This window comes from Taudactylus pleione, unplaced genomic scaffold, assembly GCF_031769625.1.
Source record: "Taudactylus pleione unplaced genomic scaffold, aTauple2 ptg000117l, whole genome shotgun sequence".
Taxonomy (NCBI): Eukaryota; Metazoa; Chordata; class Amphibia; order Anura; family Myobatrachidae; genus Taudactylus; species Taudactylus pleione.
In genome coordinates, this window is record NW_028284519.1 from 18751579 (window position 1) to 18773543 (window position 21965).

The 21965-nt window shown below is 45.1% G+C and overlaps 1 protein-coding gene and 1 non-coding gene across 8 annotated transcripts in view; both read right to left on the reverse strand.

The window, feature by feature from the left end:
- Positions 1-381: 381 nt before the first annotated feature.
- PRMT7 (protein arginine methyltransferase 7) overlaps positions 382-21965 on the reverse strand; it is a 79472-nt gene continuing 57888 nt past the window's right edge. For 6 of the 7 annotated variants that reach the window (XM_088471888.1, XM_088471889.1, XM_088471891.1 and 3 more), the window contains 4 exons: positions 20478-20552; positions 16450-16610; positions 13766-13862; positions 382-881 (listed from right to left, as the gene is read on the reverse strand). In XM_088471888.1, the coding sequence (XP_088328014.1) occupies positions 717-881; positions 13766-13862; positions 16450-16610; positions 20478-20552 (498 nt within the window). In that variant the 3' untranslated portion in view covers positions 382-716. Of the gene's footprint in view, positions 882-13765; positions 13863-14877; positions 14938-16449; positions 16611-20477; positions 20553-21965 lie in introns of those variants that run through there. The other variant, XM_088471895.1, reaches the window with a different exon arrangement.
- LOC148524676 (U6 spliceosomal RNA) lies at positions 3223-3330 on the reverse strand. Its single transcript, XR_015878368.1, has one exon. It is a non-coding gene; the product is annotated as a U6 spliceosomal RNA (small nuclear RNA).

Consider the following 21965-nt stretch of genomic DNA (forward strand, 5'->3'; position numbering starts at 1 on the left):
TCTCGCATTGTTGATAATGATGATGATAACAGTTGCATAATAATTGTTCCAGTCATATCTATATGCCAGAACCAGGAAGTGTACAAACGCATTCTTACATTTCCATGCCGATACTGCTGTTAAATCCATCACTTAAAGCTCATGTAAACACAGCTGCCACTATTAGGTAAGAGTCTGACAGTATATAGCAGGGGTAGGCATGTCTGGCACTCCGGCACTGTGGAACTACATATCCATGCCCTGCAACAGTCTTAGCATATCCTAAAAAGCAAAATTGTGGCAGGACATGCTGGGATGTGTAGTTTCACAGCAGCTAGAGTAATGCATGACACCTACTCCCCTGTATATAGCATTCATTAAAAAAATGGATAAAGCCATTAGTATATATCATGATTTAAATTCGGTTTTATGCCAAGCTTACATTTCAGTACAGACTGTCAGTCAAGTGTCATTTTATTGTTTAAAATACAGAATGAAAGAAAATGGAGATAAACGTGAAGATAAAGAAAACTAGGCTGAACATTTTCCTACATCCTGAATCAAAGGCTGAATGCAGATGAACGCAGTGAGTGGAAACATGTAGACAGTGATAGGCTCCAATCCAAAGGGTGTATATTACATTTATTTTTATTTTTTTAAAGAAGCTGCATATTTAGGAACTGTACAAGTATGGTTACCAGCTATGACCTCTCCGACGTCAATATTGTGGTTGAATGCTAAGAGTTAGGAGTGAAACTCATGCGTAGGTCTCCCAACTGGGGATGAAAAGTCAGCTGATAGGTGACCGAACTGTAACAGTGTCTAGGAGTAGGTTCCAGGTCCAGGAGAGAACTGAAGAAGTAAATGCCTTGCTTGCAGTGTTCATACCACTGGCAGTCCCCCTGTGACATGAACAGAAGGGTGAGAGTACGATGAGAATGGTGCCAGAAGAAATAATAGGAGTTTTGTACTTACTGTTAAATCCTTTTCTCCAATTTGAGACACTACAGAAACTGGGTAATAGTGAGAGGAGTGAGGAACCTGGACACTTTAAAATGCTGACACGTTAACTCTTCCTCAATACTCCAATTTGCTGCAAATCAATTCAGCTTTTGTGAGTGCCCGAGTCAGCTGAGACACTTGGGATGTCCCAAAGTGGTCAATAAAGGTGGGAGCCCTCCTGTGTGGTGCCTAGCACCTATCGCCCAAAACCGGCATCTTTAAATGTAGAAACATCGAACCAATAGAACATCATGTGCAAGGAAGTCAAGGTAACTGCTCCATCCACAAAGCACCCAATGACCCTGTAGAATGAGATTTAAATATTTCTGGAACTGTTACACCCCTCGGCCAGCCCCTCTTATGGGAACATACAGGATAAAGACATCATCTGTCCATTGCACCTCTTTAGTCCTTCATACATAAATCTTAAGAACCATAACCACATAAAAGGATTTAAGAGGCCCTCCTCCTCCTGAGAACCATCCTGGTGCATAGCCGAAACAACACACTACCTTAGGATGATAAAAGGGTTTTAGTCCTGAAAATAGCCCTTTCCTCATGAAAAATTAGAAAAGGTGATCAGCATGAGAAAGATCGATCTGAATTCTGGCACCCTAAGGGCTGAAGAGATGGCCAGGCCAACATCCCTAAGTCCACTGGCTATAATGGTTCAAAAAAAACAGGATTTTGGTACTTACCGATAAATCCCTTTCTCCGATTCCACAGGGGACACTGGAGTTCAAGACAATGGGGTATAGACGGTGGTAGAGTAGAGCCTGGCACTTTAAATAATTCAGAAGTGTGACTGGCTCCTCCCCCTCTATGCCCCATCAGCCCCAGTTTAAGAACTGAGCCCGAGAGGAGACGGAGGACAATTAGGAAAAAGAGGAGGAGAGGACCACAGAACGGAACAATACCGACTGAAGGAGAACAGAGGAAACCACTGCAGGGAACACATGCAGCCACACAATCATAGAAGGAACCAACAACACTGCAGGTACGCAGCGCCGGGCGGGCGTCCAGTGTCCCCTGTGGAATCGGAGAAAGGGATTTATCGGTAAGTACCAAAATCCTGTTTTCTCCTTCATCCACTAGGGGACACTGGAGTTCAAGACAATGGGGACGTCCCAAAGCCAACCTCCCGGGTGGGAAGCGCGGAGAACTTGTAGACCCTTTGGCAAAACCGAAAACCAGGATCGCCAAGAACTGTAGGCCCAAAGGAAAGGCAAGAGCTGAGGATCAAGTGTCACAGAGCAGAGGAGACAATCAGAACCCCCTGCCAAACAACCACAGAATTCCAGAACGTATAGTGTAATTCGAATGGAATAACGGCTAGCGAGAGAACACCCGCAGATGAAAGCATTAAACAGCGAAGTCGAACATAGGAAGCAATATAATACACAGACAGCAGACCCCCAGCAGTGCTGGACAGAATACATATAGATATAGGTAGAATAACACCATCTACAGAAACAGAGCTGATCCTGTCCACAGACTCCTAACAGGAGTAAACAGGGAGGCAAAAGTCAAGACCGAACAGTCGCCCAGGACCATTCTCGAGGCCCAACAACCACAAGGTTTTAAAACCAGCGGAAGGAAGTCTCCAACAAATAGAGATCTCACTGGGTATGAAGCAGAGGCGGCTTAGAAAGGAATTGTGGTCTCAATTCGTTCAGAGGGTCAGACAGCAACTGAAAACCTGCAGTTATAAATCCCCGTACCAGACCACTGGCAGAGTGTTTGGCAGCCCATCAGTTGCCTGCCTATAGAAACATCAAAACCGCTTGGGACGGGAACTACACTCATGTATGAGGCACTCCGGGTGGGGACTATATGGCACACGCCCTGTGCCTGCCTGAAAGAAATCCAAAGCAACGAGCCCAACCAACAGACAACATCCATCATGATGGAAGTGTGTAGACAGTACAAACTGCTGGCCCGAACATAGTATGAAAACAACCCGGATACCCTGCCAGTTAAAGAGCACGGATGCAACAGCCACCCAGGGAGAGCTACCAATATAGGGAAGCATCCCATACAGCAAGGCTAGAGAACTAGGACAACCATAAAGGTACCCATCAGGTACCTGTCAGATGAAAATATCCACAGATACTGAATAGGAATCGGGCTCCCTGCACAGAACATAATGACTGTCACACTTTAATGTAAATATGTGCCTTAACCCATAGATGCGCTACAGTCCTTGATAACCCCAACAGATTTTAGTAGAAAAAAGTGACAATTAATCTGGAACGCTTCACGAATTTTCATGTCAACCTAGAGCAGGGGCTATGTTAATCTTCTATGTAACGTTCCAATTTTTAGTATATGTGCTGCCAAAGCGAGCACTCTCAATGTTGGAACTATGCACCCACACGCCAGGAAAACTCTAAGGTGTAGTAGAGCCACTGATTACAAGAGCGGATGCCTGCTAGTACTGCAGCTAGGGTGCGGAAGGGAGACTTGTAATGTTGGGTTGCATGAAAAGGGAGCATCTTCCGAGGCATTAGTGAGGTACCGCTTACCTGTGAGCAACCAGAAGCCCTCTAGACGCTATTCACTGACCTTTTCCATCTCACAGCAACCCGACCAGTCAGGTAGAGAGAGTAGTTCGGTGAGCTAAGAACAAATGCTCTACAGCACGAACTTAAGTCTGGCAATGTTCTCTTGGGAAATACTGTAGAAAACTAGCAAAATGTTTGTGGAGACAAGAAGGTTGTACAACAAGACTGTATACCTGAGCTTGTTACATTAGGGATGTGTATACTTATAGAGATTATATATATACCCCAATTACGGTCTGCTAGTGCATCAATACATGTATACCTATAATGGTGAAGTGCGTATTAGTTAAAAGGTGGATTTAAATAAGACCTTGTACCGGTCAAGATACACACAGAAATTTACCTATTTGATGATGGATCCCCACCAGTGACCCTTGAAAGTTATAGTGATGACAACAAGAGGGATTGAAAATTGAACCGCAGGGCCAAGGATTTACTTGATACTCACCATCTGATAAAGCCAGACCTGACCCTGCCTATTCGGCAGGTGGCCCTAGGCCTTCAGGCACGGGAGCAGTAACTGCAGTCTGTTGTCATTTAAATAATTAGGTCCTGAGGATGTGTGGATTCTCTATGTACTGATAGGAAGTGAATCTAGGGGCCACTTTATAGCCTCATTTTATCGGTATATTGACTAGACAATAATATTGAGTACTGGAATCTATACTGAGAAAGGCACCTGTACATAGACAGAGTGCATAAGGTATCCCAAGTAAAGAAGGGATATATATATCTGTAGAGAAAACCCCAGTTAGGGTTAAAAAACAAAAAACAAAACAGGTTTTCCCAAATATTAGGAAATATTCATACAAGGAATGTGAATATATATATGTACATATACACAAACACACACCCGTCAAACATAGTTGCAAGAGAAGGCAATCTCTTTGACGGAAGAGGGAAGTTAGTACCAACATGGAATGTTTACTTGTCAAGACTCCTTCACCAGGAGATCATCATTCTATAATATATATATATATATATATATATATATATATATATATATATATACATACACACACATCCATATATATATATATGAATCCATATCCACATATATCTACATCTCCTATAAGTTTGCTCCACTATATCCATGTGTGGACATACAAGAGGGCCCCAGGACATGCATAGGGTCCATACTAGAACAATGCCTTAGGGAATTGTGACTATCACAATGTAAGCTGCAGAACATGACTGTAGTCTATAGAGCCACCATTTTATATATACAGTATATGGATATAGTAATTGTACCAAACTACCGCATCAGGAGAGTCCAGCCTCCAATCGCAGGATCCTCCTTTCTAAAATATGCTAGGTATCAGACAAAACTGATAACAGATCCTCCACTGTCTTTACGGTAAGGATCAGAAGCGATACATACATATATTTCCATAATGTATACGCGTACATACATCCAGATCAATAGGTGACAATATTATTTAATATGAGCAACAGTAAAGCCATGGAAGGATAAGCCTACAGCACCTGGTACTCCAAGGCAAAACTCCCATTCAAGTACTAACCAGGCCTGACCCTGCTTAGCTTCCGAGATCAGATGAGATTGAGCGTGTTGAGGGTGTGTGTCGTAGGCACTGAGCCAAGACCTTGGTTGAGCCCCGGACAATTCACTCCAGATATATATATATATATATATATATATATATGTTCCAAAATAGGGCTTATGTATAAAATACAAATATATACATATGTGTGGCTTACCTCCTTGCAGGGAGACTGCTCATGTGCAGCGTGTGGCCGTCATTCTGCTACGGCGTTGGGGCCTGGATATCTTAACAGCGCGATGTCCCAGACTGGTTTAGATCCTGGGATCCTTCTGTCACTGGTGTACTCGCCTTATCAGGTGAGCCATGTGAGCTCCTGTTCAACCCGCTTTTTCAAAGTGGGAATCAAAGACAACTTCAGTGCAATGAAATATACTGCAGTATACTTGATGTATACAGGCCTATGTGACACAGACATAGATCAATCGGCAGATCATGTGGAGGGCAAGTGACATGGACACAGCCTCTATATTAGGCTGTGGGAATGTTCCTCTCTGAGCTAGTGTCAGGCCCGGACGCTCACTCTATAATAGTGGCGGTGAGTCCTGTTATATGTAGAGGTGCTGCTCTTCAATATGAGTACTGATTAATACTTAATCAGACAGACTCCTGCAGCCATCTTGAGATAGACAATTGTTAACTAGTCATAACTATCCTCTACACAGTAACATCACAATGACGTAAGGCAGCAGTTAGGATAGTTGTGGGGCCGGCTGTTTTCAGTGCTCTCCCGTCTAACAATTCACTGTGGAATCTGACCACCATATAGGAACTACCGAGATATATAAAGTTTAATTTGGAACTTGCCGCTGCGTAACTTGGTAAGCAGGAAGACTGCTACACTGCGCTCAGTATGCCATCAGCATAATCTATCCCAGCATTATAGTATAATAGAGACCAACTAGGTTCCATCCAGATCTGCAGCTGCCCATATATGTATATATAATATATATATATATATATACACACACACACGCATACATATATATGTATATATACACACATATACACCACACATACATACATGCACAGGGCAGAAGACAAAACTGGGTAATAACCGACAGGCACACATATATGCATATATACACATACACATGCAGGGATGCCGCGCATATACATATAAACACATGCATACCCCATGTAGGTATGCATGCACAGTGTCATATACATTAGGAAGAGCAATGTTTTAATAAATCTGCACTGTACAGCGCGTCATGATAGGCTTAGCAAATGCCCTGGAGCAGTAATGGCCGCCAGACCTAAGCCACGCCCCCACACCGCCGGGTATAGCCCGTCGCTAACTCGCCCAGTCTGAACCGGCATATTTTTATATATATATATATATATATATATATATAGCTCCCGCTAATGGCGGCCGTTTAGCACGCCTACCGCGGCACTACACCTCCCGTTCTTTGGGGAGGACCCGATTGCGACGGGTCAGTCAGCGCTGCACTGCCTTGGGATCAGCGGTGCAGCGTCTCCTTAACAAGAGGGAGAGAAGAATGGCGCTGTTATTAGCGCGCCTCAACAGCCACACGGGAGTTGATAACAGCCGCTCAGTCAGTAAACAGGGCGCGCTGGAGCGGTGTCTAAATGCTCCTCTCAATGCCGTCGCCGGAGCTTCTACAATACAAGCTCCGGCGCGGCTAATAGCAACACTGTGTTTCCTCCCCTCATTAAATAGGAGGGGGGGATCAGAGCTAGGCCTAAGACAGAGACCCGGACGCTGACTGCCGATCCGGGTCTCGTCAGCAGCTCTGCAATGCCAGTTTTCTGGCAGAGGAAAGGAGGCTGTAATAGCTGCGCAGCGCGCGCTTCCCTGAGCCCAGCTTTTGGCCCACCACTCCAGCTAGTCAGGAGTGGTGGGATATACTTACGGGCTGCTGCGGCCGGGATGCTGGGCTTGAGGGGGCGGCGAGGAACCCGGACACATGCCGGTGTCAGCAGTGGCGGGTCCTCGCAGGGTCTGATGACCCCATCTGCTGGTGCCCCCTCCTCAGGGTCACCGGACACAGGCTGCAGTAGCCGTGGCGGTGCCCTTCCCGGCGGCTCCCACGTAGCAGGCAGACTGCCACAGCAAGAAGTCTGCCTGTCCTCAATGCTTTAAAATTATATGAAAAGGCTGGAGACAGCCTGATGTGCGACCGGCTCTCTCGGGCACATTCTAAAAAACTGGGGCTGATGGGGCATAGAGGGGGAGGAGCCAGTCACACTTCTGAATTATTTAAAGTGCCAGGCTCTACTCTACCACCGTCTATACCCCATTGTCTTGAACTCCAGTGTCCCCTAGTGGATGAAGGAGAAACAATGTTGCAATACAGAGAACTAAATTCAAGTTCCACAGAACAACAGGAGGAACATAAAGACACTGCACAAAAAGAACGCCTCTATTTATAATGTTTGAACTGAGATCAAATCCAGTCTTCTTTGAAAGAATAATGACAATGCCAAAACCTAAATGTTCATGGACCTAAGGTGGAACCCAACATGAAGTCCCTCCTGCAAAAACAGGAGCAACATTCCCAATCTAACTTACCATGTAGGAAAATCCTTCTGCTCACAACAGGCAATATTGGTTTCCCAGACCCAACGGTAATTCTTGGAAAAGAAATTGCCTTCCTTGCATTCTCATTAGTTGTTATCATACTGTCAGCAAACCACTTGGCCTTTAATATTGTGACTTCAATAACCACGTTGATAAAGCCAGACAAGGTAGCTGCTGGAAAGGACATTGGCTTAACAGGTCTGATTGCTGAGGAAGGCGCCACAGAGGAACCTCTGTTATGCCAAGGTGATGCTGGATAAATGAACCAGTCTAGGTCCACAAGAATTATCCATGCTCCCTCTCTTTTTATCTTTTTGAGAGCCCTAAGAAGCATGACTACCAGAAGAAACAGGCAAATGAGCAAATTGGAACCACCATTGCGTCAACCAACATCGCTCCAGGATCCATGGTCCTGTAACAGTAATTCTTTACCTTGAAATTCAACCTGGACACTATCTGCAGAGGGAATCTACCTCCTAATTGTCTACGCCATGGGTGAACACTTTGGTAAGATCTTGATTATTTTTTTTCTGCCCTGTGCATGACCTGGCTTGTTTCCCTTATGGCCTGGGCTCTCTAAATGCCCCTCTGATAGTTCACATATGCCACTGTCATAACAATGTCTAGTTGAATCAACACTGCTCGACCCCTCAAGAGAGCCGGAGCAGCCTTCAGAATGTTAAACATTGCTTGATCAGAAGTGCAGACTCCTCTGGAGACCACCTGCCCTGGAATCTGGACAGAAGGACAAATGCCCCAACTCCTGAGACTAACATTCAACTTCACCAAGATCCAGTCCCAAATGGCCAAGGGACGAAACCATGCATAGGTTGCAGCTCTGCAACCACCAAAGAAGGAAATGACGTACCCCGGAAGACAGACTTATGTACTGGAAGTATAACTAAATATGGGACTTAGGGCCTGATTCAGACCCACTCGCGAGCGGCTGTCCGCTAGCAAGTGGGTCGATGTTCTGGACTGAGCATGCGCACGACGGAGGGAGCTCCGTCGTGCGCATGCGCCAGACGCGACGAGCGAAGGAAAGTCCTTCGCTCGTCGTGTCTGATCAAAGGGGGCGTGCTGTCGATGTTGATTGACAGCACGCCCCCTTTGGTAGGCGTGCCTCCCTGACGGGGGCGTTCCCACGGGAACGCCTCCCGTCAGAAGCCGGCCCACTGACATCACTAGTGATGTCAGTGGGAGTGATTTTGGCTCTGATAGAGCCAAAATCACTCCGGAGCTTGCGGTTGAAAACCTCAACCGCAGGCTCCGGCTCGCAGTTTCAATGGTCGCGATGGTCACGACCATCGCGGCCATCAAAATGCACGCTCGTATAGCCTGTGGGTGGTGACCCACAGCTATACGAGCGTCCAGGAGGACGCTCCATTTTCATGGAGGCCGGCCCTCATTCAGAGCGTGCGCTCTGCTCAGAGCGTACGGCTCTGAATGAGGGCCTTAGTCTACAACAAATGGATCTGAAAATCCAGAGAATGAAACTTGGTCACTACTTTCGAGGTGGTCTAATTTGCCATTTTACCCGCCATCCTCCCTGCACCAAGAGTGATTTGTCTAGATTCTGTAAAATATGAGATATGGTAAGAACTTACCTTTGTTATCTCTATTTTTGCGAAGTCCATAGGGTTCCACAGGATACCTTGGGGTATAGGTGATGACTTCAGGCATCGGGCACCATAGAGTTAAGTTTTCAGCCTCCCAGAATGCATTAGGGTCCCCCTCCTATACCCCGCCCCCGAGCCAAGGCATCTCAGTTACGTACCAAGCCATAGAGAGAGAAGAAAGATCTGGACACACACAAGAATCACATTCTCACCAGAGAGAGACGGAAAAAACGGTGACCAGAGTAAAGCCCATCTGCAGCACAGGTGCGACAGGGCGGGAGTCCTGTGGAACCCTATGGACTTCGTAGAAATAAGAGATAACAAAAGGTAAGTTCTTACCATATATCTCATATTTTCTACATCAGGGTCCATAGGGTATCCACAGGATACCTTGGGGATGTCCCAAAGCAGTATCCTTTAAGGGTAGAGACGCTCCTGTGCTGAAAGGAGAATCCGCCGCCACAAAGGTATGGGCAGAGGACCATGTTGCAGCCTTGCAAATCTGGACTGCAGAGGCATCACGTCGAGCTGCCCACGAAGGACCCACAGACCGAGTGGAATGAGGATGGAACCGGAAGGCCTTTACGAAGATAAGCTTCTGAAATTGCCATACAAATCCAACCTGCCAAAGTTTGCTTTGAAGCAGGCCAACCCTTTTTACAGAAGCCATAGAGGACAAACAAGGCATCCGACTTCCTAAAAGAAGTGCAGTCAACATAAATCCTTAAGGCCCGCACAACATCCAAAGTGGCCTCACCCACTGAAAGATCAGGTGAATTAAAATCTGGCACAACGATGTCCTCGTTGATATGGAAACTTGAAACCACTTTAGGAAGGAATCCAGGACGAGTGCGCAGCACCGCCCTGTTCCTATGAAAAATCAGAAAAGGGGGTCTACAGGAGAGAGCCCCTAAGTCAGAAACACGTCTGGCCGAAGTAATGGCCAGAAGGAATATTGTTTTAGCTGTAAGCCATTTAAGGTCCACTGAGCCCAGTGGTTCGAACGGCGGTCTCTGGAGAGCTCTCAGGACCACAGCCAAATCCCAGGAGCCACCGGTGGAACAAAAGGTGGCTGAATGTGAAGAACACCTTGCATAAAGGTGCGCACATCAGGGAGCGCAGCAATCCTACAATGGAACCAGACTGACAGGGCAGACACCTGCACCTTCAGGGAAGGAAGGCGAAGCCCATGGTCTAGGCCAGCCTGTAGGAAAGCCAACACTCAAGAGAGGAGGAACTCCCGAGGGGCATAACCTCTAGGTCGACACCACTGGAAGAACGTATGCCACACACGATGGTATATTCCTGCAGAGAATGGCTTCTGAGCTCTTAGCATGGTTTGCACCACAGAGCCGGAAAACCCTCTGGACCTTAACATGGCCGTCTTAACAGCCACGCCGTCAAAGACAGCCGAGTCAGGTCCGGGTGAAGACAAGGACCCTGTGACAGCAGGTCCGGCTGCAGTGGTAACCGCAGAGGAACGTCCACTGACTCTGGAGGTCCGAGAACCAGTGCCACCTGGGCCACTCTGGAGCTATCAACAGGAGCGTACCGCCTTCCTGTTTGAATTTCAGGATTACCCGCGGAAGGGAAAACGGAGGAAAGAGGTAGGCAAACTGGAACGTCCACTCGACGGACAGAGCATCCACCAGTCCACCAGAGACGCCTTTTGTCTCTTGTTCGAGACTCGTACACCGGCAACTTGTTGTTGTGCCGGGATGCCATGAGGTCTATCTCTGGAAGACCCCACCTGTCCACCAGAAGTTGAAAGACGTCCTGGTGCAAAGACCATTCTCCCGGATGTACATCCTGCCGGCTGAGAAAATCTGCTTCTCAGTTGAGGACTCCCAGGATGAACACCGCTGATATAGCTGGAAGATATAGCTCCACCCACACCAGGATGCGGGACACTTCTGTGAGTTCCGCCCGACTTCGGGTTCCTCCTTGTCGATTTATGTAGGCCACGGTGGTGGCGTTGTCCGACTGGAACTGCACAGGGTGACCTTGGAGAACCCGATGCCGCTCAGCTGCGTCTCGCTGTCCCAGGGGGATAGTGGAAGCGCAGGTTAATACCTGGCTCCACGCTGCAGCCAGTCCCCAGGGAGCCCCCTGCCTGGGAACTGTGGACCATGTTCTCAGCAGGGACCCACCGCAAAAACCCCCGCTGCTTACCTGCTCCCCTTAGATCCAGCCATGGTTCGAAGCATCTGGGGTCACCGCTAGCCATGACCCCAGACACTTACCAGCATCCCCGGATCAGTACCGGCGTTCTGGTACTAGCGGGGTGTAGAGGAGACCGCATGGACGTCAGCAGTGACTGTCCATGCTGTACTCCCAGATGTGCAGCCACAGCTGCCTTGAAAGAAACTTCAGGGGCTATTCTTAGCCCCCCTCTAAACAGGTGCTCAGACTCCAAGCCGGGCACCAACGAAACTGAGATGCCTTGGCTCGGGGACGGGGTATAGGAGGGGGACCCTGATGCATCCTGGGAGGCTGAAAACTTAACTCTATGGTGCCCAATGCCTGACGTCATCACCTATACCCCAAGGTATCCTGTCCCTATGGACCCTGATGTAGAAAGAAAGAATCTTGTCCTCTGGCAGTGATACACTCTGGAGCTTCATGTCAGAGAGTATCCCCAGTAAGAGCCTCCTTTCTTAAGGAATCAGATTGGGCCTGGCATAGTTTATAATTCAACCATGTGATTCTAGAAACTGTTTTCTCTCTCTCTCACACACACGTTCCAACAATACCTCCGGGGAAATCACCTTTATTAGAAGTTTGTCTAAATAAAGAATGGCGGTCAACCTCCTTGATTTGAGAAGAGCTGACATCACTGTCATCACAACCTTTGAGCAGTGGCAATGCAAAAAGGAAGAGTACTCAATTTATAATGTTTAGACTGGATTGTAGGAACATGCATGAAAGCATCCTAGATGTCCATGGACACCCCTCCCTGATCATTCTGCTGACCACATACCTGAGGGATTCCATTTTGAACCTGTCCCCTCGTAAATGATCTGCCTGAAAGACCAGTCTGGCTTCTAAACCAGAATAAAGTTGAACTAAAACCCCAGGCTCCATGTGGTCCACAGGCACAATATTCAACGCTGAGAGTAATTTCTGAATAGCTCCATCCAGAGCAAGACGCTTCCTTTGATCTTCAGGCAGACCTGATGAAAATAATTATTTTGGGGAAAAATATAACCCCTTGTATCCTTGTAACGATTCCCCTCAACCAAGCTTCGGATCTCCTGTCCGTCACACCTGATGCTCGTCTGTCGGTCTAAGGCCTGGGGAGTGAGCAACCCAGAACTGCTTGCCCTTTCACTGATGGAAAGCTGGAACCTGGACCCTAGGCAGTTGAATAAAGACCAGCTGATGTGCCTCAGTGAAGAGTGCCAAAGGAGTAGTGCTGAACAGAGAAGCACCTCCACCTGGGTACAGTTATGGAAGCCATCAACAAGAACTCTGTACCCTGCATTAGTCTCTATGTCTACTGAGGGCTACCTGAAGGAAACCGTCACTTTCCTTACCGCTGCCGTAGCATGATCAGGACCTCCCTGCCCAATGGTGACAGGGATTCCGGGGACCAAAGCGCCTATCTGGGGCAGTCACGGCGCCCCCCCCAGAGAGAATTCCATGCTGGAAGCAGGTTGCCGGAGAAACTGTCTGCAGCTCCTCATCAGTATGCTCTATGCACGCCCAGCAGCCGATTATTCTGATCTTGCTGCCAAACCAAACTTTAGAAACAGCATAAGGCAGTCTCCAAGATAGTGCCGGCTTCCCCGGGCACTCACACTCAATCGGGGGTATTAGGGTGAGGAGTTACAATTAAAGAGTCAGATCTGAAAGTGCCCAGTGTCCTCTCTCCACCCGTGTCTCCAGTGTCCCCCAGGGAGGAATGATAAATATATTGTTTTCACAGTTCCTTTCGGTTCCAGTTTTTTTTTTATTAATTCTAAGTACATTAAATGTATAAAAGTTTTTTTTCAGAGAAGACTGCTTATTTTATACCTAAAATGGGCTTCCATATTGAATTTCATGCCTTTGGTGGGTTTTACAATGCAAGACAGCTGTGTAAGGGAAGAGTTGTTGGCACTGCTGGAATTACTGGTTCTAGCTGATGAAGCATTATTACACAGGGTAATGATGAGGGAAATACAGAGACACTGCAGGGAAAGACAGCATTCATCCTGTACAGTGAGAGACTGCTGCATTACAAAGCACCACAGAGGAAGAAAGAGCAGCTCCCAATATTGGTTGTCCTATATAGCAAGTTGTTTTATTTTTTTTTGTGGCTCTCTGACAACATCCATAGACTGTAATGTATAACAAATATTAACATGAAGAGAGTTACTAGAAAAGTTCGCTCTTTTTTATGTATATATATGGACCAAGCGCTTTATAAAAAATGTCTACTACACAGTCATCTGCTAGTAGTGAAAATTACATTGCAACTATGGCAGACCTTAATTCGAAGTTACCCACCGTCTCGTCGTCCACCCGCAACAGGCCGGTGCTAACAGGAATATCCTCAGTGAGCCGGTATTCCATCCAGAGCACCACACCGTGACACTTGCCTGACCTGTACAGATGGATGAACATTAGCTGAAATATTACGTGAAATATTTAAACAAAGTCATAGATTTGGTTTTCAAGACCGAGCAGCTGCACACAAGCCTCAGATCACCCTGCGCAATGCCGAATGTCGGCTTTGGTGATGTAGAACGGTGATGTAGAATTGATTCTGGAGCAGGGGAGTGAAGAATTGAGCTTCACCATCTGGAAGTCTGAAGGATACACCTGGATTTAGCTGATGTCTGAATCACACTTCATTCCTGAATGCGTACTTACATTTTAGGTAAGGACCTTTCCCATTTCAGTATGACCATGCACCCATGCACAAAGCAAGGTCTGTCAAAAAGTGTTTTGCAGAGTTTGAGGTGGAAGAACTTGACTGGCCTGCACAGAGCACTGACCTCAATGCACTGCAACTTGTGTGATGAATTGGAATGTCGCCTGCAAGCCAGGCCTTGTCACTCAACATCAGTGCACGGTCTCAATAATGCTCTTGTGGCTGAATGGAATCCCCGCTGCCATATTCCAAAATCTAGTGGAAAGCCTTCCCAGAGGAGTGGAGACAGCTATAGAAGCAAAGGGGGGACCAACTCCATATTAATGTGCCAACAAGTACAGAACGGTGTGATGTTTTGGTGCCCATACACTTTTGGACATGTAGTGCATGTCATACGGCTTGCAGCACATCAATGTTTTCTGTACAATATTATTAAGTACCCGAAGTGTGCCAGTTACCACAATTAATAGGCATGCATGACAAAATGTCTCCATCTAGCACTGTGATGTATACTGCTCCCCATGTAAGAATAATTATTAAAAATAAAAATACAAGCAAGATTTGCATTCAGTAAATAAATAATCTATCATTACGTAATAAGTATTAATTCTTTTACAGAAACAGTCAGATATTGAGTTAATGATTCAGAAATATAAAAAGTGGACAGATTACCATTTTATAATACCATATTACTTCATAGCCTACCTATATACTGTATTATATTCTCCATTTATTCCACTAATACCTGCTTTTTCAGTCATTTATGTTTAAGTTTATCTATTGCATCTCTGTTGTCCCTGGCATTCTATGCAAAAAAGAGAGAAGAGACCAAATCATCAGGCATAAGGGTAAACTAAGTCATCAGGCATAAGGGTAAACTAAGTCATCAGGCATAAGTGTAAACTAAGTCATCAGGCATAAGTGTAAACTAAGTCATCAGGCATAAGGGTAAACTAAGTCATCAGGCATAAGGGTAAACTAAGTCATCAGGCATAAGGGTAAACTAAGTCATCAGGCATAAGTGTAAACTAAGTCATCAGGCATAAGTGTAAACTAAGTCATCAGGCATAAGGGTAAACTAAGTCATCAGGCATAAGGGTAAACTAAGTCATCAGGCATAAGAGTAGACTAAGTCATCAGGCATAAGAGTAGACTGTCATCAGGCATAAGGGTAAACTAAAGCTGCATACACATATAAAGATTTTCTGTCCAACCATCCAACTAGCTGATTGGTTGGAATGAAAATCTGGTAAGGTATGAAAGCAAATGATGATCAGCAATTTGCTCCCAAACGCCGGAAAATGGACGAAAACTGTTGTTTGAACAATTTGTTTAGATCAAACATTTAACAAACTTGTCTGAACGACCATTTTCATCTGTTTTCTGGCATTAAGGAGCAAATTGCTGATCATCAGGTACTCCCATATGTTACCAGACTTTTATTCCTACCAATCAACCAGGATGGTTGGACAGAATATATTTACGTGTTATCAGGCATAAGGGTAGACTTAAGGTGCGTATCCACTACATGAGAAAAATGAGCGATTGAACGATTACACCATCGTTATCGTTCAATTGTTCATTAATCGTGCAGTGAATATGCCGGCAATGGCCAGCGAAGCGCGCTCCCGCTGGTCGTTGTCGGCATTTGTCATTGCCTGAACATGCAGGCCAACCTGTCGATATCGACAGGTTGTGCATGTTCGGGGTAGAGGGAGGGCGCCTGCACTGAACAACATACCGTTCAGTGTGGGCACATTATCCACTGCACAGGATGATGAACGATTACAAAGTTGTAATCGTACAACTGTTCCACTCTCGTGTAGGGGATACACACATTGTCATCAGGCATAAGTATAGACCAACTCATCAGGCATAAGGGTAGACTAGACTAAAGCCGGGTACACACCAGACGATATGTTGTACGATCCCACGGATCGGGCTGACATATATCGTGCACATAGTCTAGTGTGTTTCTACTATGCGCCTGCGCCCCCCCCCCAGTAATTACAGCACAGCACTTCTGTTTGTAATACACAGTCATGCAGGCACAATTATAAAGCTGCACCTGTGACAATGGGGTAGATGTATCAAGCCTTGGAGAGAGATAAAGTGGAGAAGTTGCCTAAAGCAACCAATCAGTATCTAGTAGATTCTATAAAATGACAGTTAGAGGCCGATTGGTTGCTATGGACAACTTCTACACTTTGTTCCTCTCAAAGTTTTGATACATCTCAACCCATGACGGATGCACTCTATATTCTTATTACCAGAGGGGCAGGTGTTAATCAGAAGAGAATCTTTTAGTCCAACCCACCTCACAAGGTTCACAGAACCCTCGGTCTTCATGTCATCTGTAGGGACTGTTTCTCGGAAGTCAAAGGTCATAACCTTTGTAGGGTCAGACAGGGCTCTGCAGGGATATTCCCAAAGTGGGTGGGGCTCTGCCTCCTGGGACTCACGAAAATCTAGAGATTTCTGTAAATAAAAAAAAAAATTTGGAAAGACTATTGTACGGCTGTGTCCTCATACACTATTACTACAATCGCGGCAAACAGCGCCTTATTACCGCGCCAGGTCCCATCTGATTCGGCCTGCGCCAAGCGTCTTTCTTGCATGTACAGATTGACAGTGGCATTATTATAGCTAATAACATACACAATGATGATCCATGCTCACTTATCAACCATCTAACTGGCTAATATTTTCTCTAAAAATTTAAATAGCTACTTAAGTCTGATTATTCAGTATAATTTTCTAGGACCATACAGGAATTAGAAGATGCGATTGTCTTGACAACGATATGATATAGTCATTGTAGCACAGTAAAAGTATTGCTTCTTAAATGTTTTAAGGGTTTATTTTCTCTTACATGTGAAAAGGTTTATTGTACTATTTGTGTGAATAATGAGAGTAATCATTTAAATTTTAGGTCCTGTTCCCTTTTCAAAAATGGTCGCAGGCGATTCCGGTCCTTTTCCGGATGTGGACTTATTCTGGAGGATATAGCCGCCTTCCCACTTCCTGTGTTCACTCACAGGAAGTGATGTTATTATGCTCCACTATGCGGTGCAGCCGTATGTAAAGGACTTTGTGCTCCACCAACAGAGGAGTCAGGGGGATGACCACTTCCGGGGTAGTATGTCCAATCTAATTATCGTGGCGGAAAAGTGATCGCCACCATTCTATATCTATATCTCCATCCTTTATTATTAGGAATGGAGATATGTACAAGGTAAAAGTTCCAAATTATTCAGAACTTATACCGATTACCGATATCTCAATTGGACGGCGCTTCACAGTGCAGATGGACAATGACCAGAAGCATACTGCAAAAGCAACCAAAGAGTTTTTTAAGGCTAAAAAGTGGAATGTTATGCAATGGCCACGTCAATCCCCTGACCTGAATCCGATTGAGCATGCATTACACTTGATGAAGACAAAACTGAAGGGAAAATGCCCCAAGAAAAAACAGGAACTAAAGACATTTGCAGTAGAGGCCTGGCAGAGCATCACCAGGGAAGAAACCCAGCGTCTGGTGATGTCTATGCGTTCCAGACTTCAGGCTGCAATTGCCTGCAAAGGATTTGCAACAAAGTATTAAAAAGTGAAAGTTAGAGTTAGGATTGTTTAGTTTGTCCCATTACTTTTGGCCCCTTAAAAAGTGGGAGGCACATATAGAAACCGTTGTAATTCCTACACCGTTCACCTGATTTGGATGTAATTACCCTCAAATTAAATCTGAAAGTCTGCAGTTAAAGCACATCTTGTTTGTTTCATTTCAAAGCCATTGTGGTGGTGAATAGAGGCCAAAATATGAAAATTCTGTCAATGTCCCAATATTTATGCACCTGACTGTGTATATATACATATATATATATATATATATATATATATATATATATATATATAAATATAATATATATATTTCTCATAACTGAGCTGAGAAAATTAGGAGGAAGAACTCATTCCGACCCACATGTCATCCTCGATCATCAACAGAAGGGATGTATTATTATATATTCATTGTTTATGGAGCGCCCACCTCATGATTTGTAGTTTGATATAATGCAAGGCCGGCGGCTGCTGGAAATATTTTTTGTCCAGTAGCTGCTGGTGAAGTCAGAGAAAGCCCAGCTTTTTACTAGGCAAAATCGGGGTGAATTGGGAGCAATTTGTTGCAATGGCACACTAGGGGTATTGCCGCAATTGAATTCACCCCATTGTGATAAAAATATCTGCAATCATATTATGGACAAAGAACAATCTAAAGGCGGGTATCCACTAGGCGATATTGACAGGCGATTGCACGATAACGACGTCGTGCCCGCTGGTCATTTTTGCCATCTATCATCGACCGTACTTGCTGGTCAACCTGACGAACCAGGTTCAGCATGTACGGGGATGATGGATGTGCCTGTACTGAACAAGTGAACGTTCAGTCTAGGCACATCACTAGACATTCAGACGACAGCATGATTGCAATGTCGTAATCGTGCTCTCGTTTGTATTTCTGTAAGTGGATACGCACCTTAAGATTGCTCACAGCACTTCATACAGTGGGATAGGACAACAATGTGGCAGATTCCTTCAGTCGATATGCAAGGCACCAGGAGGACATAGTACGGGGAGGTGTTTCAAAACATAACTCAGAAATGTGGGATCCCCCAGTTAGTTCTGATGCTGTCACGGAAATATAGCGAACTGGAAAAATTCTACTCCTGTCACAAAGACTCCAAAGCAGAGAGTCTTAGGGAATAGATGTCCTACAAAGCCTGGGAAATTCACACTGGGACATGTGTTCCCTCCTCTGACTGCCGGGGTTCATAAGAAGACAGAAGGGCAAGCAGCAGAGGGTAATGGCAGTGCTACCATGTTGATCTCACAGATCATGGTTCACAGTAGCAAACAGAATGCTCCCAGAACAACAACAGCTTATGTACAGATAATCCAAATCAAGATATTTTTAAAGCAGCCAAAATAATTTGCCCCTGCAGCAAGGGTTTTGTGGCACCTTGGGGTTTTATTTTAGAAGGTCTAACTGTATTGTATCACGACATAAATATCACTGACGGATCACACTCAATGTAATACTCTAGGTAGTAATCACATTTGGTAGCAGAAATTGACAGTGACCAAGTGGTTCAACATTTGTGAAGTTAGGTTACAATCATCACAACTATAAAAATAATTCCAAAAACAGCAACACTGTCACTATAAGCTTTTTTTCCTTAGGATAATTACATTACACAATATAAAAAAACAAATGATTTGTCAAACTGAATGTAGGTTAAATCAATACTACACATGTAGAGTATTGGGCACAAGGGGGGATGGTCTTGTTATTTACCTATGGACAAGTGTATGCATTACAAATACTCCTTTCAGACAGAAATCCAAATTACCAGGTTAAACATTTCAACCCGGTAATTTGGTGATTTACATGGGACCTTTTTCTGTCTGAAAGGGTAACCTAGGGTCTAAATTCCCAGGAATTTACCAGGGTCAGAGACACTACAATTTAGTCCCGGGTTGACCCTTTCAGACAGAAGAAATACACGTGTAAACCAGCAAATTACTGAGTTGAATTTTTTGACCCGTTAATTTGCTCTTCTGTCTGAAGGGGGGTACAGGCAGAGACTGACAAAACAACCCGGCATGCAAAAGTCGGGAAAAATCGGGATTTTTGCCATTTTCTGTCTGAAAGTGGTATAAGTAGCATTCTGAAAAAAAGAATGAAACCCCGGAAAGGGTCTAGATTGGAAGTTCCCAAAACAGACATCAGGACCATTCTCTCAGCCACTCACAGCCTGCTTCTGTACGTCATCGCTCTGACAAGTATGAAGCGCTGGGGGTGCTATGGGAGGCTGGCACTGGAGAGACTTGTTAGAATGTCAGTCTAATGGGAGGAGCTGGGTCTCTTTAGTACGAGATCCCTTCCATATGTCACCCATTCTAGTGGTACCCTAATGCTCTGCCAAAGTAATAAAGGGGGAGATGTAAGAAGAGGTGGTAAGTGTCAAATGCGCTATAACCAGTGCTATTTCACACTTACAACTAACATCAGTATGTATGAAAGCCCATAACGTAGAGCGGAAAAAAAAACAACTTTTCTCTAAGTTATCTGTAAACATCTAATGATTTTGCCTATGGAAATTTATTCAGAGGTTATTAAAAAACGATAAGCACACTTTTGGCTTTTTATTTTTCTTCATAGGTTAGCAGATTATTTTCTGCTGTTATTATTACTCTATCTTATGATTACCTCTATGTTATCATATAGCATACTAGATTCGTAAAGCTTCTTGTGTTATTATAGAAAAAAGTAAGAAAGAAATACCAAACCTTAATCATCTCATCCATAATGCTGACATCAAACCCCTCACAGGTTCCGCATGGACTCCTGATCCGCCACAGGTCCTGAAAAATGAGAAAGGCATCAATCAATTTGTGAAGGGAAAAAAAAACTTTTTTTTTTTTTTTTTTAAATCTATTTATTTAGCAAATGCTTTGCAAAGATTTAAGTGGTGCGCAACTGTAAGACGTATAAACCACACGCCACGAATCAGAGATTACAAACTAAATTTATGAAAGTGCAGAGAGGCACTCAGCTTGTGGACAGCAGGGAATCCTTTCTCTATGGTGCTCTTCCTAAATAAAGTGATTGAAAGATGTTGTAATTTTTAAATTCATAGCCATCAAGTAATACTAAGATGATTTGTACACATTGTTCATTCACTGTCTATTAAGTGCATCCATTATTATGTAGGCCATTATGCTAGGTACCACCGCTTAGTCAAATAAAAATATTGTCACTGATGGCGCTAGGAATAATTATAAAATTGGTTGTTAGTATGTGGACACTCCCTTTTTTGAGTGACCACGCCCTGTTTATCCACAGGCGCCCTGCCCCACTCCAGCCCTAGAGTGACCACGCCCTTTTTACCCATAGGCGCCCTGCCCCCACTCCAGCCCTAGAGTGACCACGCCCTTTTTATCCACAGGCACCCTGCCCCACTCCAGCCCTAGAGTGACCACGCCCTTTTTACCCACAGGCGCCCTGCCCCACTCCAGCCCTGGAGTGACCACGCCCTTTTTACCCACAGACACCCTGCCCCACTCCAGTCCTAGAGTGACCACACCCTTTTTACCCACAGGCGCCCTGCCACACTCCAGCCCTAGAGTGACCACGCCCTTTTTACCCACAGGCGCCCTGCCCCACTCCAGCCCTAGAGTGACCACGCCCTTTTTACCCACAGGCGCCCTGCCCCACTCCAGTCCTAGAGTGAACACTAAAACTGTTTTTCTGCAAATAACTTTTGATACTTACAATAGGACATCTTCCTGAAACTGCCTGTTAAAAATGTGGAAGATTAATTATTCATAACAAATCTGTCACATTACAGCAAATGTCTTTCTGAGGTTTCAACAGGCAATTTCAAGCATAAACTATTTCAAGCAATCCGTGGTTATTGCAACACACATCATTTAGAGCATTTAGTTCAGGGGTTGGGTATGGTTGCAATTGTCACAGAGATATGGATATGAAATCCCGGCGGTCGGGATGCTGCCACTCAGAATCCTGACAGCGGCTTCCCAACAGTCAGAATCCCAACAACTTTTACGTAAGTAACCTAACACATACCCTTACCCATAACCTCCCCCCAGTGCCTAAACCTAACCTGCCACTCCCTGCACCCAAAATCTAACCCTCCCCCCTTAGTGCCTAATCCTAACTCTCCTCCTAGTGCCTAAACCTAACACGCCCCCTAACCCTCGATGCTTACCTTACCTTACCTGGCGGTCAATATTCCAGCGCCAGTATATTGACCG